A 25018-nucleotide genomic window follows, 5' to 3' on the forward strand; every position below is an offset into this window, starting at 1 on the left:
CTACAACAAAGTTATCAGTTGTTTTCATTTATTGAATCCTTAACACGTGTGCCCTAAAGACATTGTGAGCAAGACCCTTAAATTATTTTTTATTTTTTTTGACAAAAAGACCCTTAAATTTATTGTTAAACTCTTTTTTGTGTATAATGAAGACAGTGAAATTAAATCTACAACATCATCAGTCGTCACTTGAATCGGTCTGTTTGTGTTGATTTGAGACTTTAAAACGTGTTTTTCTTGATGTTCAATTCTCTTGTGTGTCAATTTTGATCAGCTAATTTAACTTCAGACATCATATATATATATATATATATATATATATATATACATACACACACTACCACTTAATAAAGGATTAGTGTTAATATTTTTTCTTTAACAAAAGAATAGTGTTAAACTTAAAACGTGAGAAATCGGTGGTGAAATTAGTTTGACATAACCGACGCACGTGCTATGAATAACCGACACACGTGGTCACGTACTATCTCTCATCAGTGTTGAGAATATTGCTATAAATAGGTGATTCACTAGTTATAGGGATCATCCATTGCCATCCAAACATAAAGTCAGACACATACAGTACAGAGGCTTTTGCTGATTCTTAAGAAGATGAGATCTGCTCTTGCTTTATTGCCTCTCATGCTTATCTTGGTATGTTTTACTTTTCATGGTTTCGGTTACTTCCTCGATTCTGAATTAACTTGAATCATTTATTCATTTCATAAATATTAAGAAAAATTGTATAAATAAAGAAGATAGAAAAATGATTTTAAGTGATTTTGTTAAGTATGGGTGCATTCTCCATTATCATAAATGTAAAGTGGAATATATTGAATTGAGAATGAGGAAAACAATATTAATTAAGGTTATAAAGAGAAAAAAAGTAATTAATATTGTATTGAAAAGTAAAATTACTCAGTTATTTTGGGACAATTTTTTTGCAAACGATTCAGTTATTATGGGATAGAGGGAGTAGTATATAATGCATTGTAATGCTTAAAAAAAATGCTTTATTGACGAAAGAAAAAGAAAAAAATTATCCTGTGCAATCAGAAAAGAACGGCTTACGTGAGATTTTATGCGGATAAATATTAGCCTTTGGATTAACATAAATGGACGGAAAGGATTTGGTGTCAACCAATCCGTTGACACCAGGTGTCAACGGATCCTAATTCATATATATATATATATATATATATATATATATATATATATATATATATATATATGTTATAAACTTTTTGGAGAAAAACTTCATACAATAATTAAATATATATAAACACTATTTTGACCATTGCTTTCTTCCTTTGGCTTATTTTATTTTATTTTTTTTACAATAAAGTTTGTAGAAATCGTAGAATCAAGAAATAATCTGGGAGAATATTGGAAATTATTCATGAAAGATCAAAACATGCCAGAAGAAATTCAAGGACTCCTTAGCGCCAACACTAAAAGTAATCTCAAGACCTTAGAAAAGAAAGTGTTTGGAGAGGATATTGAACCAAGGCGTAATATTTCGGCATATAAAAATGATGGCAGTAAGCAAGATGTCAAAGACTTTGAACCAAGGTCCAACATTTCAGCTTATGGAGACAATGACATTGATGTAAAAGAAAAGAATGGAGCCATTAAAGATTTTGAACCTAGACCTAATATTTCAGCTTATGGAGAAAATGTCATTGATGCTGATGAAAAGAAGAAACCAGTCAAAGATTTTGAACCAAGACCCAATATTTCAGCTTATGGAGACAATGACATTGATGTTAAGGAAAATAAGGGAGCCACCAACGATTTTGAGCCAAGACCCAACATTTCAGCTTATGGAGACAATGTCATTGATGATAATAAAATGAAGAAACCAGTTGAATATTTCCAACCAAGACCAAACATTTCAGCTTATGGAGAAAATGACATTGATGTTAAAAAAAGTAAAGATTTTGAACCAAGACCCAACATTTCAGCTTTTGGAGACAATGACATTGATGTTAATGAAAAGAAGGGAGATACTAAAGATTTCGAACCAAGACCAAATATTTCAGCTTATGGAGACAATGCCATTGATGATGATGAAATGAAGAAACCAATTAAAGATTTTAAACCAAAACCAAACATTTCGGCTTATGGAGACAATGTCATTGATGCTGATGAAATGAAGAAACCAGTCGAAGGTTTTGAACCAAGACCAAACATTTCAACTTATGGAGACAATGTCATTGATGTTGATGAAATGAAGAAACAACAAGTCAAAGATTTTGAACCAAGAACCAACATTTCAGCTTATGGAGACAATGACATTGATGTTAAAGAAAAGAAGGGAGTCACCAACGATTTTGAGCCAAGACCCAACATTTCAGCTTATGGAGACAATGTCATTGATGCTAATAAAATGAAGAAACCAGTTGACGATTTCCAACCAAGACCAACTATTTCAGCTTATGGAGACAATGCCATTGATAATAGTAAAACGAATGAAGTCATCAAAGATTTTGAATCAAGACCCAACATTTCAGCTTACGGTAACAATGAAGTTGACACTAAGAAAAAAGAAAAAGCTGCCAAAGATTTTGAACAAAGACCCATTATTTCAGCTTAGGAAGACAACATCATTGATGCTGAGAAAGATGACGAGTTCACAAAGGATTTTGAACGCATGCCAAGAGTCACTAAATATGATGCATAACTTTAATAATTAAAATAAAATGCTATTTCAATTTCTGATGTAATACACTTAATAAGTCATTGCTACTTTATGTTCAATGATATTTAGTATATGTATTATGCATTAAGCTTTTTGAATGAAGGAACTTCTCCTTGTTTACTGATGACAGTCAGTCATTCACTATTTTTAGAGTCTTTTTATGATATTTTTGAGTTCACAAGCAATCTTAAGCAACAAGAAAAGAAAGAAAAGTAAGAAAAAACTGAAGAAACTGAAAAGTGGGCATCGTGTCACGATTACTAAAAAGCGTGTCACGATTTGGAACATAGGATGAGTTCATTCAAGATTGGTTAAAACGTGTCACGATGGCTATTTCGTGACACGATTTTAAGAACATGTGGCAAGAGAAAATATGATCAAAAAGAGCAAAACAGGAGGTGTCAAGAAGTAATGGAATTAAGAATTCCTATTAATTAATGGGCTATGTTGATCCAAGAGGAGAAAAACGTGATTAATTGGAAAGGCAGCTGGGTTAGATGAACCTATATAAAGAAGCAACAAGAGAGCTGCAAATTATCTTTCAAAAAAAAAAGAGAGAGCTGCAAATTATTCAAGATGGTGACATCACGGTTACGGCAAGAATCACGTTTGGCACTTGTTGGAGAAGAAAAACGGGAACAAGCATATCACTAAGGAAGCAACAACGGCAATTGAAAGAAAATTGAGGAGCACTGTCGACAACGACTAAACTTTATTGGTTTAATTTCTTCTTTATGTTGTTTGCTTATTTGATTATGTCTAGCTAAACATGGTTAGTCTAGGAATGTATAATCCTTTACTAGTGATATTAGGTTAACGTGCTTAAAACCTTCAAAGAATATTAGCTCACCTAAGGAATTAGGGACTGTAATATGAGAAGAGGGTCCTAACTCAAGGGATGAATTATGACTATTTTGTTAACTATCGTGGAACTAGAAAATCATTCATAAGAATAGGTGCAGTATACCCATTTGGGGAACATTGATGACTCGAAAGACCTAGTCTCATCTCTCCATATATAGTTTCCAAAACTATCTTTATTTTCTGTTTATTTAATTTTATGCAATCAAATCAAATCTACAAACAAAATAATTTTTACATCCTAAATATTTACTTTATTGCTAAATTGAGATTAATACATTCTTCGTAGATACGAACTTATTTTATTACTTCGATGCATGTTTAATACACTTGCTAAAAGTCTATCATTTACCAAGAATAGGATATAGTCTTGGTGATTACAAGAATGTTTCTTCGACATTAATAACTTCCTTGGCAGATGTTAAAATATGGCGATATTTCCTTTAGATCAATCGATCCTTCTTTTTGAAATTAACCTGCACCGGCCCTTGTATGTGTTTCATGCTTCATGTGCTTGAGCATATCACTCTAGTGTTTCCAGTTCCCACCATTAATGTCTATCTTGTTTCCTATTATATAACAACTACAAAAGAAAAATTATCTACATCTAAAGGACTTTGCATGTCAAGAAGATACTCAATCATACACAAAATTGTTAACGAAGTTTGAACAATTTAAAAGAAAATGTAACAAAAACGAAAATGAATTGAGGAAAACATCTAGCTCGTAGGCCCACAGTTTTAATTGCATATGTATGTTACCCACGACGTAAACTTCTATGGCTGAAGGAGTATTTTTTTTACCAGAACTATGGCTAAAGGTTAACGTGGGTATGTGGCAATTTTCTAGCAGAGCTTGTATTATTGCATTATCGTAGAACTACTAATTTTTACTCCAAACACTCGGACATTTTATTGACGAGAATTAAAATTAGAGGTGGGAAGTTCCCGCGAGAATGCATAGTTTAGCTGGCAGGGACAATACATTATTATTATATATAGAGATTGAGGTTTGAATCCCGAACACTCCACTTATTCATCTTAAAAATGAATTCTAACCAACTACATCAAAACAACTCAAATGACAAAGAATGCAAGCCGTTTGCTAATAAGTCTTAAAATTTATCTTTTTTTTTAAGTAAGTCTTAAAATTTGAGCTACAACCATTGAAAATAATTTATAGCTAACATTACTATATAGCGATGAGGCTAAATCGTTTCACTTTGAAACGAGCTTCAGCCTTAAGATGAGAGCGGTTAGGGTTATGTTTATGTCATTGATCTTTTCCAGATTTGAGAAACACCCCCGAGCCAAATTTCAAGTAGGAAAATCCAAAGTGTTAAAGTTGCTTTTGAATAAAATAGATGAAATCATTTGGGCATGGAGACTTATAAATTACCCATAGTTCAACAAAAGCAACCTGAACCTCAATGAGGTTACCTCATTATCCGTCACCGATCATCAACATAGTTCTATCATGCTGAATATGCTAAGATAATTATTATTGGTCCCTTAGTAAATGGAAACAAACTTTTTTTAATCACCCTCTTCATAAATCTAAGAATCCTTGGCTCTGTTCGGTAAAAATAAGCTATAAGCTAGCTGATAGCTGATAAGTTAGCTGATAGCTGATGAGTGATAACTGATAGCTGATAGCTGAAAAGCTTGCTTAATAAAAATAATGTGTTTGGTAAAATTAGTTGTTGAAGTGGCTGATAAATATAAAATGACATTTTTTTTTTTAATATACATATAAACACACATTTTTTTGTAATGTATTTATTTTTTAATATTTTTAATTATAGTTAAATATGTTTTTGGTCCCTATAAATATTCAAATTTTTGGTCTTAGTCTCCATAAAAAAATTCTTCGACCTTTAGTCCTAAAAAAAAAATCACTGACAATTTTGATCTCTGCTTTATGTATCCCAAAATTAAGAGAAAGGTGGAAACAAAAAGTGAGTTAGAATATATAAAATTTTACAACGTACAAAAGACTAGTTATTTTTTCCTTTAAAAAAAATAGGCTAGTTATTTTTTTTGTGGTGTACGGCAGGTTAGTTATAGCAAAATATAAAGCATTTCCTTAAAATATATATATATATATATATATATATATATATATATATATATATATATATATAAAGTGCTCCTTAAAAAAAAAACTATGTTGCATTTTTTTTAAGGGAAAAAATGGGGCGGTTATAAAGATGAACATGAGTAGTTGTTTAATTAAAAAAATAATTAATTTAAATTAATAGGGTTAAAGTTGGAAGAAAATATAAAAAGCTACCAGCTATAAGCTAAAAAGCTACTTGAAATAGCTTTTCAAAAAACGCTATAAGCTCATGAAAAAAGCTTGTTACCAAACACGTCACGTTTTCATCTAACGAGCTTATAAGATAATCCAACAAACTATAAGTTAACTTTTTTGTGTTACCAAACATAACCCTTCTGTTTTTGGAGAGTAACAATCCTATTGTAACGTTTTTACTTGAGCGTTAAGAGATGGAAGAACAGGGTATTCAGATCACCTTGGTTCCCCCTAACTTATAGCGACACTGTCGGTATCAGTAGTTGTCATCAAATTTGATAAGCCAAGCCACCTTTAATCCGCTCAAGTTATTAATCATTCAAAGGCATTTTCGGAATTAATCTTAAGCAGTTCAAGTTAGAAATGATTTGTTTATTTATGCGTTGGAGTCTAACATGTCAAATATTAAAATCACAACATATAAATAAAAGCATAAATTTTATTCTTATCAATGTTTAATTTAAATATGTCTTCAATGGCGTACCCTTCTCCCACAAAGACGCATTTTTAGTAATGATGTTGAAATCAACTTCTATAGATTGAGTAAACTCTGCATTATTTAAAAGAAAATTTGAAACAAGATTTTTTCAAATTTATGGAGTGTGCATCACATCCTCCTTCAGTATTAGAGTCTTTCTGGAGATGAACTTCATCATATTAGTTTAAGTAACACATGGATCAAATAATCTTGAAACTTAAGTTGGAGTGCGCAAGCGGATAAGGCTGGTTTTTTGTTTTGTTGCTTAATAGCAGTTTTAGTCCCCTAACTTTTCTAAAGTTACGATTTTGATCCCTTAAGAAAAAGAACTACAAAACTGTCCCCTAAGTTTTGCATATGTGGCAGTTTTGACCCCCAAGGTCAATTTTGACTCGGTCTACGCTCACGTGGCACCTTAAGTGAGGCGCCGCGTGTTATTTTTCTTTACCAAAAAGTGCTATTGGGGGGCCAAAACTGCCAGAGTTGCAAAACTTAGGGGCCGGTTTTGTAGTTTTTTTTTCTTAGGGGGCCAATATCGCAAATTCGTGAAAGTTAGGGAGCGAAACTGCTATTAAGCCTTTCTTTTAATTGTTAGTTGGATAAGATTTAAACGAAACTTGTTCGTTAAGAAAAGCACTACCGGATAATGATAAAATTTATTAATTTAACATTTTCGAATGATAAAAAAAACTTTGGCCTAAGCCCAACCCTATGGCGTCACCGCATATGTGATATATATTTTCTTGAGCACTCTCGGTTCACAAAAATGAGTATCCAAGGCACACTCGTGAGAGTGATTCTCCTTTTTTACTCAAAAAAAAAAAAGAAAGAAAGAGTGATTCTCCTTTTAAACAAACATTATTAATGTGTTTCTTCTTAAAAATTAAAAGTAATGCACACATTTCAATACTTCCTCCGTCCTAAATTATAAGCAAAAAAAAAAAAAATCACATTTATTAAGAAAACTAAAACATAAGAATTTGAAGTATAATTTTTTGTGTTTTCTTTAAAAAAAAATTATAGGAAGATGTAAAAACAATTTTCGTTGGCTATTGGTTATGGAAAAAGTGAAAGAGAGAGAAAATTGAATGTAATTTGCGTTTAATTTTATGAGAATAAACAAAAGTTTTTCTTGGGAAAAAGATTTAAAAAAAAAGATTAAATAAGATAAAAATTTATCTTTTTTGCTTATATTTTAGGACAAAGAAAATGAGTTTTTTTGCTTATATTATGAGACGGGGGGAATATATGACACTTTTACCGTTTTCAATTCACACCATGCTAATCCTATCAAATGTGAGACTTGTGTTTATTTCAATCTTCATTCGTGATTAAATAGAAACTAACCAATTAGAATATTGACATTAGTAAGTACTCTATGAATACAATATTTAAAAGGATACTGTTAACTTGTGCCCATAGAGTATATGTTAATAAACTTAAAAGAAGAAACTTTCTCTAAAATTTTATACATTCAATTAATTAAAAATTAAAAGTAATGCACACATTACAATAAACTATTTTTATATTTAATTTTCCTATTTAAAAAAGATGCAAGATGCACGTGATAAGCACCAGACAAGTATCAATTTCAAATCTCAATAATAATCAAAGTGGAGGTGGTTTTCCTTAAAAAAAAAAAAAAAGTAAGAGGAGGTGGTTGAAGCAAAATTAACCCGGATTTGCCCAGCTGTCATTCCTAGGACGCACCTACAATCTTAAAACCAAAATGCTGGTCTAATATTAAGCAGTTATATTTAAATGTTTTAATTTTTTTACACTCATTCAACACTTAATTTTCAGAATTTTTTTATTTTTATCTAAAAAATTGTTTTTTGTTTATAAGAGGGAAGAGAAATATATATTTTAAGATAAAAGAAGAGGTAAAAGAAAAGTGTAATTTCCTCAAATTCTTAATATTAATTTAATATTAATAATAGACACACGTGGTCACGTGCTATCTACCATGATTGCTGATTTTTTATTTTTTTTTAGAGGATGATTGCTGATCTTCTAGCTATAAATAGGTGATTTATTAGTTATAGGAATCATCCACTTCCATCGAAATATAAAATCAGTGGCTTTTAATATCAAAGATGAGACCTGCTCTTGCTTTATTTCCCCTCTTGCTTTTCTTGGTATGTTTTACTTTTCGTGGTTTCAATTAGTAGAGTGCACTCTAAATTCTAATGCTTCAAAATAAAAAAAACCTCTGATATTTTACATTTAATTGAACAATTATTTTCTTGTTGGAAAGTTTTTGTCTTTTCTTCCGGATACTGAAAGTTAATCGATTAGTACTTCTTAGAGTAATTTTATGGAAAATATAAGTTATTTCGTGTTTATTTATATCCATAAAATCATTTTTAAATCTTCTTTATCATTTATGATTTCGTTATAATCACTGACGTCAAAATTATTGTCTGCCTTTCTGCTATCGTATTGCACTCAATTGTTTGTTTATTTCATCTTATTTTGTTATTAAATTTCAATAATATATCCCAATCAGATAAAGATTTTAGGTTTATTGATGTGTTTAGCCCTTGCAATTAGGCGGCATTTAAAAATTCGTCCCTGTAATTGTTAATCCTGGCATTTTAACCCTGCAATTGTTAATCATTTAAAATTTCGTCCCTCTCCCCACTTAATCACTGCCACGCCACATGAAATTCCAAATTTACCCCTGGGTTTCCAATTCTTTCTTCAATATTTTGTCCTCTTCTTAAGGGCAAAATTGAAATTTCATGTGTGACAGTGATTGCCACGTCATCAAATTAGTGACGTGGCAGTGATTAATTTGGTCCAAGGACCAAATTTTAAACGATTAACAATTGCAGGGTTAAAATGCCAGGATTACCAATTACAGGGACGAATTTTTAAATGCCGCCTAATTGCAAGGGCTAAACACATCAATAAACCAAGATTTTATTCATATTGCAGTGGAATTGCTTATATTAAAATGAGATGAGATTTAGTTGATTTTTTAATTAAAAATTTAAATAGTATTATTCAATACAAAAGATAAACTTGTAATTAAAATAGTTTAACCGAATGGTATAATTAGAAGATAAAAACTCAGTCCAAAATCTTGTACCCCCTTCACATAGAGGTATAGATAGGTATATATACCACAATTAAATAAAGATTCAACGTGTCATGTTTCTATTATAGTGAAATTGTTCATATTATACCGAGATTTAACCAACTTTTCTAATTAAAGGTTTAAATAATATTTAAAAAAAAGTAAAATTGTAATAAGAATAGTTAATGAAGGGCACAACTGAATGATAAAAAGTCATCCTAAAATCATATTTCTTCTTTATATATATATATATATATATATATATATATATATATATATATATATATATATATATATATATATTGTACAACAGAAACTTGTGTTTAAAATAATTTTCATTATAATAAGATTTTACATTTTTTTAAATGTAATTTATTTCTTTGCTAAAAAAGTTATTTATTTCTCATTATTAACAAACTGCCAAGATTGTGTGACACAAATAATAAATATTTTGGTCCCTTGACCATTAGGTCCATTGCACGGAAGATGCCTTTTTTGATTTACCAAAAAATGATTAGCAAGCTCGTTGGAAATCCTTAAATATAATTATTTTATAAAAAAATCTCAAATTAAAAAGTTCTTATTTGAGCTAATTAGCCATACTTATACGACTCACATTGGTTATTCACTTGAGTGAGTGTTTTTTTTCTGCAAAACATTCAAGTGAGTGTTGGGGACCTGACCAATAGCAAAATAAAAATAAAAAAACACATAAATATTATATAAATATGACATTGATTAATGTAATCTTATAATTGATATTTACTAATTCTATTTAAAAGTTTATTATGTTCCATTTATTTCTCTTAAAATCGCAAGCTCTCCCCCAAAAAACATCTCCTCCACTTAAGATCAATCCACCTAAATTTCTCTCCGAGAGTCATTTTAATCACTTTTACTTCTTATTGAATAGAAACCTAAAACATCATGAGAAAACAAATTCTTAAAAGAATATCTCAATTAATGATTATTTTAAAAATATGTAGATCAACCATCTCTAATATTCTTGAAGTTATTATCGGATAAAGAACAATAGATTCTGGTTGACATGTTCCCGATAAGAAGATCTACTCTCATCAGTTTGAGAAAATGGGGCATTCTTAAGGAACATAAAACAATTATCAATGATTTTCCAAATTTTAGGATCAATTTATTAGGATACAAGTTAATATGGTGGCTTTGCTGCTTAGAAAAGGCTTCCACATTTTATCTCAACTCCAACACTGCTTACGATGTTCAATATGATCTCCCTATCCTTAAAAAAAAGAATATAATAAATAATTATGAGTGTTTTTTCCTTTTCGGTTAGGGAATAAATTTCTCTTTTAAACGATTCTATATTAAAAAAGAGAGCTATACAACTGCACATATAGACCATTATTTTTTCATATATCTTATTAATTTCTTATTTTGCGATAAAGTTTGTAGCAATTGTAGAAACAAGAAAAGATTTGGGACAATATCGAAAACTAGTCATGAAAGATGAAGACATGCGAAAAGAAATTCAAGGGCTTCTTTACACCGAGACGAAAAAGAATCTCAAGACTCCAAAGCAGTGTTTCAAAGGTTTTAAACATGATTGTGAAGAGCCATTTGTAATAGACACACAAGTCACCATAGAAAATGACATCATCCGTGCTAAGAGAAAGAAGGGAGTCACTAAAAATTTTGAACCAAGACCAAATGTTTCAAAATATGAAGATAATGACATTAATGCTGAGGAAAAGAAGAGAGTCGTCAAAGACTTTGAACCAAGACCTAATGTTTCAGCTTATGGAGCAAATGAAATTGATGCTAAGGATAAGAAGGGAGTTATTGATGATTTTGAACCAAGACCCAATGTTTCAGCTTATGGAGACAATGACGTTGAAGCTAAGAAAAAGAAGGGAATCACTGAAGATTTTGAACCAAGATACAATGTTTCAGCATATGGAGACAATGGTGTAGAAGTTAAGGGAAAGAAGAAAGTCGTTAAAGATTTCAAACCAAGACCAAATGTTTCAGCTTATGGAGACAATGGTATTGATGTTAAGGAAAATAAAGGAGCCAATACGGATTTTGAACCAAGACCAAATTACGTTTCAGCATATGGAGACAATAATATTGATGTTACAGAAAATAAAGGAGCCAATAAAGATTTTGAACCAAGACCCAATGTTTCTGCTTATGGAGATAGTGATATTGATGTTAAGGAAAATAAAGGAGTCAGTAAAGATTTTGAACCAAGACCCAACGTTTCAACATATGGAAACAATGATATCGATGTTACAGAAAATAAAGAAGTCAATAAAGCTTTTGAACCAAGAGCCAACGTTTCAGCGTATAAAAACAATGACATTGATGTTATGAAAAAGAAGAACGTTACCAAAGATTTTGAACCAAGATCTAACGTTTCAGTTTATGGAGACAACAATATTGATGTTGAACCCAGACCAAGTGCCACTAAATATGATGCATAAATGAAATAGACCACTACTTCAATCTATAATTAAATAAGTCATTGCCGCATAATGTTCGATGATTACTTAGCATGTATGCTGTATTAAGCTTTTTGAATAATTGTATTCTTGTCAAGTTAAGATATCAGTGGTGGAACTTCCCGTTGTTTACCAAGAACTGGACTTGGACTTGTCCTTGGTGAAAGGGAATGCTTCTTCGACATCAATATCTTCCTTGATGGATGTTTTAAAATATGGGATATTTCTTTTATGAAGAATGCATGTTAGGGTATTGTTTGAAGAAATAAAAGAAGCAAGCTTGTATAAAAATGTGGTGTGATTATTACATTAATAAAATTTTATTTTATGAATACCGTAATTAATTTTCCAAGGACGCTCGTTAGCATGATCATTCATTTATATCAATGTACACAAAGTTCGACCCTTCATTACTCTCTTTTTCTTTGCACTTTGCAAAAAAAAATGTCTTAACTTATGTCACTTTACAAAATCAATGAAATATTAATGCTTCATTGTAGGTTCATGTGTTTTCAAGCAAAAATATACAGTTCATGAATTTAGATTAGCTATAAAGACTAAATTGTCTCTTTTCAATTATCGTTAGAGACCATAATTTTTCCTTAATTCAGTCACATAACTGTATATGCAATATAGTGACTTAGTGGATTGACACGGAAGATGAATATATTACATGTTAGAAAAACAAAATTGATGGAGGTTATATTTAAGAACTAAAGTGCTTCAGTTGTGGAGTCCTCCCTCGAGGGGCTTCTTAAAAATCAACGTAGATTCTCATCTTCTAGATGATGGCATGTTGGGGTTTAGGATTCATCTCTCGACAGAAGGATGGGAACACATTGCAGTGGCTACTAAGGTCGTAAAGAGTGGGGAAGATTCTCAGGTGGCGGAGGCAACATGGATCAAGGAAGTTAGTAATGTCTAATTGTCTATGATAGAAGAGAACCAGGTTGAAGTTGTGTTTATAGAATTTTTTTTTTTATTTTTTTGGAGAGAGGGAAGGAATAACTAGGGTTTGTCATCAATTTCTAGCAAATTACCATAGGGTTTCTCTTAGGTCGGTGAGAAAACGTGTCACAACTCACAGGCTTGCCCATGAAATTGCAAAATGGGCAGCTAGGGAGTTGAAAAGAATTTGAATTTTTGAAATACTAAACCATATTGTAACTTAATCTCTCATATTTATAGGCAAATGTTATTTTTTGAGATTCATTGAATAATTGATGTATCTTTACTATAATGTAGTCTAGATGCACATGTTATTTATTGAATCTTAAAAATGAATAGTTGTTTATATATGTGATCGGAGAAAGTATATACAAAAAGATATGGGCAAATAATTAAGAACTAAAGTGTTTTTTTATTATAATTATTATTTTGGTTGCAAAAGATTAAAATTTGCATTTTTTTATTGTGACGGGATCAAAAGAAGTCTCTTTTTTTTTTTGTGAGGGACCATACGATATCAAATTTAGTCTTCATGCTTAAAAAAATGAAGTAGATGAAAATTTGCATTTTTATTATTATTATTATGAGGGATCAAAAGAGCTCTCTGGTTTTTTGTGAGGGACCGTACGAGATCTCAAATGAAATGAAGTTGGCTTATTCCCCCCACTTTTTGTCCTTTTTAACTAAGCAACAATTGGCTAGTTTTATTTCATTTTTAGTTTCAGCGCCATCATGAAAATACATCGATGATGCGAGACATTTCGAACCAGTTTGCAAACACTAAGGAGTCATATTTGGTTGTAATAACAAACAGACAGAGCACAACACACGTGATGACCAATGTTTTGATTAAGATTAAATTTTGTTTAGCACTCAACAAAGAGTTTATAACTACCTACAGTATAAAATTAGTAAGTGACAGATAGAAAAAAGCATATAGCATGTTAAAAATAGAGAAATAGTTGCTTGTAGGAGAGGTGAGTTGGAAAAGAAACACGTTTTCTTCTGGGTGTATCTATTACCATGCACATCACCTTGGTCATCGCTTTCTTTTGAGAATCCTCCTCCTCCTCCTGCCCTTTTCTCTCACCTTATAAGGTAACATTAAATTTCATTAATCCCTTCTTCTTAATCTCTCTCTCTCTCTCTCTCTCTTTCAAAAATAACTAACTTAGATCCATGCAATAAGATGAACATGTGTTATACTAACATATTTTATTATTACAGGTAGGTTTGAGAATACATGATCGATCGGGGTCAATATTTGAGGGAGCTGAGTGTGACTTCTTCAGATCATTCTTTATAACAATGTCTTCTATTTCCCAAGAATCTTCTCCAGGACCAGACGCTCAAAATTCGTCTCCACCAGATTCATCATCATCACCACCACCATCACTCTCACCACCACCCTCGTCACCACCACCTTCACTCTCACCACCACCCTCATCACCACCACCATCATCTCCACCACCTCAATCACCTCCTCCATCGTCTCCATCACCATCTTCCCCTCCTCCATCTTCTCCGTCTCCGACTCCACCTTCTAACACTTCCCCATCTCAACCATCACAATCACCACCACCACCACCACAACCACAGTCATCACAGGCTCCACCTAACAACTCACCATTGCCTCCAAACCAGGGTGTCTTTTCTCCTCCTCCTCCTCCTCCTCCGACGTCACATCATCATCATAAATCATCACCCTCGAACAACGGCAACAATACAAATGATAACAATGGGAATCAATTGAGCGTGGGTGGTATAATAGCAGTTGCAGGTGCAGCTTGTATAATCCTCCTTGTCATTATCCTACTCTGCGTTATATGTACAAGAAGGAAGAAGAGATCACAACCTCATCACATTCATTACTACCCTACTCCAGCACACGGTATATATTTTTATATATCTCCTATTTCTTTTTTTAATAGGAATTTGCAAATAAGCATGTTATGAAGTTTAGAATAGTTAATGGGGGAAGCTAATTAATTAATTAATTAATTAATGATTCATAGCCTATTCTTATTTTTTTGATCAGAAATGGATCCTCTAAAGCTTTTGCATGGTGCCATAGTCGACGCGGTAGAGGATCCAAATTTGAATCTTATGTAGCTACAATATGGTGTTGCAAATGTAGAAACTGTAAGATATAAAAAAAAAATGTTATCTTTGAATTTATCAATCCCTGGTCATAAAGGATCTAATTTGTTCAAATCATTTGTTAAAAGGCTAGTTGTATATGTTGAGTATGTGTTATAATGCTAATAAGTGGGAGAGTCAATTAAGCGAAGCGAGAGTGACATGCCTTTTTGAACCAACACAGTTACACGAAGGTAAGTTGCGAGGGGTGATTAGGGACGCGGGTTTGAAGCCTGAACCGTAATATATAAATACAAGTTGTACAATTTAAATCCTATTCTTTTAAGATGACGATGATAGAAAGGAACTGCACAATTGGTATAACTTTGTTACCAAACATATGTGTTCTCTGCTTATGGAATTTCTTGCTTCTACTCTACCGATATATAGTGTACAGAAAATGACTAGTATTATAAACATGCAGGTGCAAATCAGTATATGTACAACAATGGTGAGCATGTGCTTAATATTCCTCCACCAGCTCAAGGTGGTGGTTGGACTCCAACACCTCCAAAAAAAACACCTCCAAAAATGACACCTTCAAAAAAGACACCTCCGCACCAGGTTAGTAGCAGTGAGTTGACCAACTCCAGTTACTCTGGCCCAGTAGATCCTGTATTGCCACCACCACACCCAACGGTTGCACTTGGGTTCAACCAGAGCTCATTCAGTTATGAAGAGTTATCAACTGCCACCGGTGGGTTTTCAAAACAAAACTTGTTGGGTCAAGGTGGGTTTGGATATGTACATAAAGGTATTCTCCCTAATGGTAAGGAAATAGCGGTGAAGAGCCTTAAATCAACTGGTGGACAAGGTGACAGAGAATTTCAAGCTGAGGTTGATACTATAAGCCGTGTACATCATCGCTATCTTGTCTCGCTTGTTGGCTATTGCATTTCTGAATCTAAAAAGCTTCTTGTTTATGAATTCGTTCCCAACAAGACCCTTGATTATCACCTTCATGGTAAGCTATCTTTCAAACTATAATTAATATTACTTGTTTGTTGGATTTAATTTGACACTCTTGTATGTAATATTAATTTTTTGCAGGAAAGGGTCGACCTGTGATGGATTGGGCCACAAGGCTTAAAATTGCGGTTGGATCCGCCAAAGGACTTGCTTATTTACACGAGGACTGTAAGTTACTATGTGCTTGTAATCTAATTTTGACAAATGACTAAAATACATTTTTATGGATGAATCCGTAGAGAGAACTCAAATTCGAATATGGCGAGAATATTCATTGACCAGAATTTACCCTCTTCCCCCCAAAAACTAGAGGGTTAAGCCCGAAAAACTAACATTATCATTAATAACTTGTTCAAACAATAACCTGCAGGTCACCCTAGAATCATTCACCGAGACATCAAGGGTGCAAACATTCTAATTGAAAACAACTTTGAAGCCAAAGTACGTATAATGATCATTTACTATATGTTTAGTTATTAAAGAATTGTAATTATCAAGTGATTCTATCCATTTAGGTGGCAGATTTTGGATTGGCAAAATTTACTCAAGACACTAACACTCATGTTTCTACTCGTGTGATGGGAACATTTGGGTAATTAAATAATAATTCAACCCAAACTATATACATTTATTTATGTATGAATCTTTTGCAAATTCCAAATAATTTCTACCTACTTGTATATGGCTATCAATTCAGGTATATGGCTCCTGAGTATGCATCAAGTGGTAAGCTAACTGATAAATCTGATGTCTTCTCGTATGGTGTTATGCTTTTGGAGCTCATAACAGGACGACGGCCAGTCGGTACCGCCGGCAGTGATTACGAGGAAGATAGTTTAGTTGATTGGGTATATATTGCATTTCATATTTCGACATTATTTTGATTATGAATATTTCCAATACTAGATTATCATAATGTCATATTCCTATAATTACGTACCATACTTTGTTTATGAAAATGCAGGCTAGACCACTTTGTTCAAAAGCACTGGAATATGGAATATATCTTGGATTGGTGGATCCACGTTTAGAGGAAAATTATGAGAAACAAGATATGACACGTATGGTAGCTTGTGCTTCTGCTTGTGTTAGGCACTCAGGAAGAAGGCGTCCAAGAATGAGTCAGGTATAACATAATTCTTTAATTTGAATAGCTAAGCTAATTTGTTAATTGTTACGTAAGACATGTTGATATTTAGTTATATTATATGCTAACAAAAACATGAAATATATTTATGTATTTGAATTGAATAGATTGTACGGGTACTGGAAGGAGATGCTTCACTAGAAGTGCTTATAAACCAGGATGGAGTGAAACCTGGACATAGTGCTATGTACAGTAGCGCAAGTGGAGATTATGATGCAGGGACATACAGTGCTGACATGAAAAAGTTCCGGAAACTAGCATTGGAAAGTAGCACAGGGAGCAGTGAGTACGGTGCAACTAGTGAGTATGGACTCAACCTTTCCGCCTCGAGCAGTGATCAATCTTCTGTTGATTATACTAGGAGGACGGTAACTGGAACCGGAGGCGGATCAAAATTCCATGAAAAATAAAGCCTGATATGATCCTATTTTATTTGTTAACTAGCTAGATAGCTAGCAAAAGTAACAGCTGATTATCTAGCGATATGATTTTAATTCAGGCCATGGCATAAAATTAGTGCCACAGGGAAAGAAATACATGACAGAGTTATATTCTTTTGTGACTTTTTGTATGATTCATTGATAAGGATATACGTAATTCCCATTACAAAAAAAAATATTCTAAGGAGGCAAAAGCTAAAACTAAAAAAGTTCAATCAAGTCCTTCAAAATTACAACAGAGAACATCCAATTGCAAGTGCTACTATTAGTGCTGAAGTTATTGTGAATAAAATGTGATTAAGATTTATTTGTTTGGACAACATCAAACATTGATTGCGTGTTAGTTTGAAAAACTTTTACTTAAACCGTTACCACACCAAAATAGTTGATCATTTTTTCATTGTCATTCTCAAACAAATGACTAAAAAGGTAAGTGTCCGTGCCATAGAATGAGATATGCTTGAAATATCAATTTGATAAGAATTTCCCAACTTGCCCAAGACAAAACACTTGTCATTCTAAGAATTGGTAATTCATCCAAGTTTTTTTGTTTTGTTTGAAAGATTCAAGTTAGATCTTTTAAGAATCCTTTTTACTTCTACCAATCATTTACTATTAGTGCCGAACTTTGTAACGCAAGTTTGTAACCTAAGTAGGGGCAATAAGGTATTAGAAGGTCCATACAGAGCTTGCTTTGGCTTTAAACGGGGCCACCGCAAGTGGGCGGTGGGATTGGTCCCCTTGGATTAGTCGATTCTTGGATCAGATACCGAGTTTTAAAAAAAAAAGGTATTAAAAGGTCTTTGATGTGGATTCTGCATCAACACTCACTCACCGTGAAACTAAAAAATTTGAGACTCCGGCTAATGTGGATCGTTTAGTCAATGATTTAAACAAGAATTTTTGAGTGGTGTTATGAGTTGGCCCCCTAGTTTTTTTTTAGGCTTAATTGCACTTTTGGCCCCCTATATTTTAAGAAGTTGCGATTTTGACCCCCTAACTAATTAAAATACAAAACAGCCCCCTATGTATTGGATCTTTGGCAGTTTTTGCCCTCTAACTAATTAAAATACAAAACAGCCTCCTATGTACTAGATCTTTGGCAGTTTTGGCCGCCTGGATCAATTTTGACTCGGTCAACGCTGACGTGACACTTCAAAGCCGCCATGTGTGCATTGTTTTAATTAAAAATAAATAAAAAAAGTCACATATAAGTTAAAGAATGAAATAAATGAAAAAAAACAACAAATAATTAAAAAAATAAAAAAGAAAGAAAAAAAAGGAAGGAAATCGTGTTCCAAAATCTGATTCTCCCTCTTCTTCCTCTCATCTCTCTCTAAAACACTGATTCTCTCTGTCCAAAACCCCTTGTTCCAAAATCTTGAAGATTTCTGCCACTATTTCATCACCACCATGGAGTTCAAAAACACTTTTTAACTGATTCAAGAATAGATATTCATACTATTAAAGATTATTCAGATATTCCTGCATTATTCATGCTGACACTGATAATATTGCATTTATAACTGCAAATTAACAAATAACTGAGCAGTTTATAATAAATATACAGATAGGAAACGACAAAGTAAAGGAGGAAAAAAAAGAATTTATATGATAAATATATCAAGCTATTGGATTGTTAGGGAACAATGGAGGTGTAATTCTTATTCAAGTTATGTATAGACAACATGAAACTAATATAGCTGTCTTGTTTTGTTCCCTTTATGTATGTCAAAGTGCATGTTATATGCTCCATTTTCTTTTGATAAAAACGAAACTTTCGTTTCGTTCAATAGAACATTATTTCATTATCGTGCTTGCATTGAGCTACTCATCCTTTTTCCACTTTTTCCATGCTTCTGTCAATGGAGCAGGTTCTTAAATTAGTGCTTTAGAGAGAGATGAGAGGAAGAAGAGTTAGAATCAGATTTTGGAACACAATTTCCTTTTTTTCCTTTCCTTTTTATTTTTTTTAATTATTTGTTTTTTTTAATTTATTTAATTCTTTAATTCATATGTGGCTTTTTTTATTTATTTTTAATTAAAACAATGCGCACGTGGCGGCTTTGAAGTGCCACGTCAGCGTTGACCAAGTCAAAGTTGGTTTAGGGGGCCAAAACTGCCAAAGATCCAATACATAGGAGGCTGTTTTGTATTTTAATTAGTTAGGGGGTCAAAACTGTCAAAGATCCAATACATAGGGGGTTGTTTTGTATTTTAGTTAATTAGGAGGCCAAAATCACAACTTCTTAAAACATAGGGGGCCAAAAGTGCAATTAATCCTTTTTTTTAAGACAAATATTAGGGTGCAAACTTTGTAAAGTAGTATAAGCTTTCACATTTTAATTATGTTCACAATTTTTAAGAAATGGTTAATTGTGTTGATTTTAATGGTAAAATTAATATCATTTACTAAAATATTTTTATTAATTGTAGTTAATGGAGTAGTTAAGTTGAATGAAATATAACGGTGGAAAAAACAATAAATATGAAACAAGTTCTAATAATTACCTCTAAAAAAAAATCCATAATTAAAAATACTCCTACATAACAAGTTCAGTGTGAATGAAACACATGTGATTCAGACAAACATGCCTCATAAGTGCAAAGATAGGAGTTGTCCACTACTCTCATGGATGTTGTTGAAGCTCCTCTTGATGCAGTCTTTTTGAGAAAACAAATTTAAAAAATGAATTAAACAAATAGCATTTCTGCTTCTGAGCAGAACCATATATATATTCTTTTTTGAATTTGTTTGGAATGCAACTAAAAAAAACTGAAGTTTTACAGGTTCTAAGTACAAGTGTCACATTTTCATACTTCTTCATGATCTTGTAAAATGCCGAGAGATCATTAAGGAATTATGTGTAACTTTTCTTTGGAAAATATGAATGAGTAGAAATTACACATTGCATTTCATTTCATTTTATTGCAGTTTCCATGAAACATAAATAAACAAAAACAAGTTCGGAATCAGAATCCTACCTTTATGGTAATTTCTTCTTCATGTCATATAGCATTGTTAGGCTTTAACTTTCATGGACCATTGTCACCACAATTCAACTTCCGCTAGCTAGAAACATTTAATAGTGAGAAGACATCAAAATAATGTTGCGAGCAAAGAAAAAAAGAGATAATCAAATCCTCAAAATCATGTACCAAAGTTAGAAGGAATCTTGCTTTGTCTCAAAACTAATGTGAGGAGAAAAGATCAAATGAAGTTGTTACGAAAGAAATAAAAGAAAAAACAAACAGTTATGAATGATTGATCAGTAGAAATAATTAGCAGTTGCAGTTATGAAGACTGTTAATTAGAATTTAAAAGTTCTTTAACTTGGCTTTTTGTCTAACATCTTGATCTGCATCCTCGTAGAACCAAACAAGTGCTATCTGCTTGTCTTCAATATAATCCATCAGTACGTACGTTGTTTCAATATAAAGCTTCATCATAATATTTGGAATTTGTTTCCAATTAACTACAATCTATTGCAGGTCCACAAGTTTTGCATAAGTGTATCTAGTTTTGACAAACCTTTTAGTCGTCCAATGAGCAAATTAGTCATTATTTTATTTTCTATAATGTACGATACTACATCAATATTAAAGAAAAACTGTTCTTAAAGCATGAAAATAATGCAAATATATATTAATTATATATTTTTTTGGAGGCAGTGATAATTCAATGAAGAAAGCTTTTTGTAACATATTTTATTAAATTCATTGAAGAAATCTTTTTTGTAAAATATTTTAAAGTATAAATATTTGTATTTGAGCATTGCTTTAAATAATATGCATACAATAAGTTGATCACTTCAAAGTTAAAGATCAAAGTCTGTTTTCATTCTCTTTCCCATTAAATTTCCTCACATTGCTCACTCACACTCGCATCAGAACATTCTTTTCTTTTTCTTTTCTCTCTATTAACTCACTCCCTCTTATTCTTTCAACACATCGATGGATCCCTTCAGAGATATCATGAATGGCTTTGAAGTAACTCGAGATGGAAAAAGTGTAGTCATCCCTGCCCCTTTTGTATGGCCGCTGATTGCAGAGCAACCGTTCACAGCTACAAATATCTCTTGCAAAATAGAATAGTTAATATCACCGGAGCTGTTCCGTGCAAGAAATGCAAAGAAAAGTTCCAAATGTCTTTTCATTTGAGAGAAAAGGTTCCTGAAATATTGAAGTTTGTTACCGAAAACAGGAACGACATGCATGACAGGGCGCCAACCATTTGGATGAAGCCAACATTGCCTAATTGTGTGCACTGTAATCAACAAAACAGTGTGAAGCCGGTAATTGCTGACAAGAAACGGAGTATCAACTGGCTGTTTCTGTTATTAGGACAAATGCTTGGCTGCTGCACGCGTAAACAGCTGAAGTATTTCTGCAAACACACCAAGAATCATGAATCAGGTGCCAAGAATAGAGTTCTTTATTTAACTTATCTTGGACTCTGCAAACAACTTGATCATCCCAGACCCTTTGATACTGGACCCTTTGATTATGATGCTTGATCACTGACTCATTTCATGCATATCATCTATTATATTTTATATTAGTCTTAAGGTTTGTTGCCATTTATTTTCTTATTTCGTTCATACTTTGTCTTATACATGCAAATGTATAATCTCCTCTATATTCACCAAAAACAATACGTACTTGTTTAATCTCCTCTATACAAGCAATGATTCTAATGAAAGCATGTTTTTGTTACCGCATTGATCAGTGAATCCCATTCATTGACTAGTTTGTACAAATTGTGTTTACTTTTATTTATTATCTTTTGTATGAATCGTTGATTAGGATACACATAAGGAAAAATATGTGATGAAATTTTATTTTGACCGGACTTGACACGATCAAACATTGAGTGTGTGTTTGTATTTACAGTGAGTTTGACAAAATTACAATGAGTCTAGTTTTGCAAAAACTATGCTTAGAAGCTTCAATGTGAATACTATTTTCGTTGTATGCTCATAGAATGAACTTATACCGGCTTTATTAGATCACTACCTTCAAACTTTTTCACGAGAGAATTTTAGAAGATTTTTAGTCTTAATAATAAGAAAAGTTTGAGTTCCTAATGGTAGAGATTGAACTAACTTCCTTGATAAGAAAAATCAATGTTCGAATTTTGGTTGTACTCAAGTTTATTTTTGGAATATATTTGACGACACATTCAAAATATATTGATTTTTATTTCTGGCTGAGAGATGTACATATTAATTACTTTTTTTTTATATATAAAATATGAAATTAATAACTTATCATTATATCTTGGGAAAATTACATCTATCTCTCTTGAAGTCTCTTTAAATGATACAGACACCCCTCTCTAGTTTTAAAATATATACTAATATCCCTTAAGTTCTTATCAAATAAACAAAAACATTCCTTTTTCATTAACACAGTTAGTTTCTCCGTTAAAAAAAAAAAAAAACAAAAGACATAACTTTTTGTAAAAGCATGATTTCAATTTTGAGAATGCTGCTATAAACCAAAAGCATGTCATTCATAGTTTGGCAGTTGATGACACTCCTATTACTACCCAATTAATACGATTTTTTTAAGGGTAATACGACATTGTTGTATAATTGGTTATTTGATTCTGGACATACTATTAGAACTTGAAGAGAATATATGATTTTCCCTTAGAAAAGATAGAATATATAAAAAAAAAAAAAAGTTCAATTAAAAGTGGAGTCTACATATTTGTTATATTTAAGATGATAGCTGATCAGTTTTAAAGTTGAAATTGGAAACGAAGTCAACAAAATCCCAATTTTGTCATCCCCATATTTGAGGTGGTTTGTTTACTTTCATTTTCATTCGTATTAAGACTATATTTGATAAAAAAAATAGCAAATAATTGATAAGTTATGTTGACAGCGGATGAACTTATAATGGATAATTGATAAGTTACTTTATAGCAGACAAACTATATGATTTTCTTTAAAAAAAAAAAAAACAGACATATATGATTAAATTTATAGTATTTAGTAAAATTAGTGGTTAAACTAGCTTATAAGAGTTTGTTTGACAAGACATGTTCTCGAGTTTATGTCTTATAAGATGTCTTACAAGCTCATTTGATTGAAATAGACTCAAGTGATAAACGTCACTTTCTTAAGAGAGTATATCTTATTTTTAGTAGCTTACAAAGCTAATTCAAGTAGCTTATAGCTTCTCATTATTTATCTTAGTTTTGCCCATGTAATCTTAATTGAAAAAATTAAACATGAATTAAACGCATCTTTTTATGTCATTTCGTATTTAGACTCTGTTTGGTAAAAAATAACAAATAGCTGAAAAACTAGCTTATAGTAGATGAACATATAACAAATGATTTATGAATTAGGTCATAACTGATAGCAGACAAAATAGCTAATTGAATTTATAGTGTTTGATAAAATTATCTGTTGAGCTAACTTATAAATATGAAATAACATACAAAAAATTAATAGATATTTTATTTTTTTCAATTAAGATTACAGGGCAAAATAAAAAGAAAAAAATGGCAAGCTTTTAAGTTATAAACTATGTGAATCAACTTATAAAAAATGTTATAAACCGCTAAAAATAAGTTATAAACTCGCGAGTAAATGACGTATACTAAACTAGCATTTTATAGTCTAAAACATGTGACTTAATCAGATGTTTCAAAGGTTAAAAAAGGGGAAAATAGTCATTTTAGTTCCTGATTGTGCACCTCATTGTCACAATGGCCCCTTACTCGAAAAAAAATACAAAATAGTCTCTGGTAGTGTATCTCAATTAGCCACTTTAGTCCTTGATGTTAAAAGTTTGTTAAACGTTGAGCTGACAATTGTTTCAGCTGACAAGGATGTATGATGTGGCTCAGAGACCAACGTGACAGAAACCAATTTGAAATTTATGTAATCATTCTCCTTTTTCCTCCTCATTCCGTCTTAAAATCCCAACTTTAGTCCTTGACAAGGATATGAAATTTCTGTTTGAATTTTGTACAATGCGTGTGGCGGTGTTATATGTGAACTTTATATGTTTCATCTACGTGAACATGTTTTGTGTGCAACGTTATATGTGAACTGTGTGCAAACCTTACATGTGACGATGAACTCATGGCCTGAATATATTTATACACCGTTATCCACCGTCATCTGTTTAAATTCTACATATATGCATATTTGAACAATTTTCTGCATATATGCATATCTGTTATCCATCATCATGTGATTTGATTTTGGTATTCAATGAAATATTAGATGAAATGAGGAGGAAGGAGAGTGATTATAGATTTGGAATTGAGATGGATGGATTAGGATTGAAAATGTTATTTTCAAATTGGTTTCTGTCACTTTGGTCCCTAGAGCCACTTCATACATCCTTGTTAGCCGAAACAATTGACAACTTAGCATTTAACGTGAAAAATTAAAATGGATAATGGAGGTACACATTCAGAGCATGCTTTGTATTTGATCCCG

The 25018-nt window shown here is 31.9% G+C and overlaps 4 protein-coding genes across 4 annotated transcripts; all 4 read left to right on the forward strand.

Moving 5' to 3' along the window:
• Window positions 1-537: 537 nt before the first annotated feature.
• LOC11422782 (uncharacterized) lies at window positions 538-2825 on the forward strand. The gene is made up of 2 exons (XM_003603856.4): window positions 538-651; window positions 1343-2825. The coding sequence occupies exons 1-2, from the start codon at window positions 610-612 to the stop codon at window positions 2591-2593; spliced, it is 1293 nt and encodes a 430-aa protein (XP_003603904.2). The 5' UTR covers window positions 538-609; the 3' UTR covers window positions 2594-2825.
• Window positions 2826-8400: 5575 nt separating this feature from the next.
• LOC11415333 (uncharacterized) lies at window positions 8401-12145 on the forward strand. The gene is made up of 2 exons (XM_003603857.4): window positions 8401-8488; window positions 10854-12145. The coding sequence occupies exons 1-2, from the start codon at window positions 8447-8449 to the stop codon at window positions 11889-11891; spliced, it is 1080 nt and encodes a 359-aa protein (XP_003603905.1). The 5' UTR covers window positions 8401-8446; the 3' UTR covers window positions 11892-12145.
• A 2152-nt stretch (window positions 12146-14297) lies between these two features.
• On the forward strand, window positions 14298-17674 carry LOC11428117 (proline-rich receptor-like protein kinase PERK7). Its single transcript, XM_024777669.2, has 8 exons — window positions 14298-14748; window positions 15421-15960; window positions 16047-16133; window positions 16336-16406; window positions 16481-16557; window positions 16663-16813; window positions 16930-17091; window positions 17220-17674. Exons 2-8 carry the CDS (start codon window positions 15435-15437, stop codon window positions 17520-17522), a joined length of 1377 nt encoding a protein of 458 aa, XP_024633437.1. The 5' UTR covers window positions 14298-14748; window positions 15421-15434; the 3' UTR covers window positions 17523-17674.
• A 3912-nt stretch (window positions 17675-21586) lies between these two features.
• LOC11417242 (uncharacterized) lies at window positions 21587-22069 on the forward strand. Its single transcript, XM_003603860.1, has one exon. It carries the CDS (start codon window positions 21587-21589, stop codon window positions 22067-22069), a length of 483 nt encoding a protein of 160 aa, XP_003603908.1.
• The last annotated feature ends 2949 nt before the right edge of the window (window positions 22070-25018 follow it).

This window comes from Medicago truncatula, chromosome 3 (assembly GCF_003473485.1).
Source record: "Medicago truncatula cultivar Jemalong A17 chromosome 3, MtrunA17r5.0-ANR, whole genome shotgun sequence".
NCBI lineage: Eukaryota > Viridiplantae > Streptophyta > Magnoliopsida > Fabales > Fabaceae > Medicago > Medicago truncatula.

Excerpts from the sequence above, each read along its gene's own strand:
- LOC11422782 (XM_003603856.4), top strand. The coding sequence starts at position 610 with ATGAGATCTGCTCTTGCTTTATTGCCTCTCATGCTTATCTTG. Across the intron at positions 652-1,342 it reads TGCCTCTCATGCTTATCTTG|TTTGTAGAAATCGTAGAATC; the intron begins GTATGTTTTACT and ends TTTACAATAAAG.
- LOC11415333 (XM_003603857.4), top strand. The coding sequence starts at position 8,447 with ATGAGACCTGCTCTTGCTTTATTTCCCCTCTTGCTTTTCTTG. Across the intron at positions 8,489-10,853 it reads TTCCCCTCTTGCTTTTCTTG|TTTGTAGCAATTGTAGAAAC; the intron begins GTATGTTTTACT and ends TTTGCGATAAAG.
- LOC11428117 (XM_024777669.2), top strand. The coding sequence starts at position 15,435 with ATGTACAACAATGGTGAGCATGTGCTTAATATTCCTCCACCAGCTCAA. Across the intron at positions 16,558-16,662 it reads CGTGTGATGGGAACATTTGG|GTATATGGCTCCTGAGTATG; the intron begins GTAATTAAATAA and ends CTATCAATTCAG. Across the intron at positions 16,814-16,929 it reads AAGATAGTTTAGTTGATTGG|GCTAGACCACTTTGTTCAAA; the intron begins GTATATATTGCA and ends ATGAAAATGCAG.
- LOC11417242 (XM_003603860.1), top strand. The coding sequence starts at position 21,587 with ATGGCCGCTGATTGCAGAGCAACCGTTCACAGCTACAAATATCTCTTG.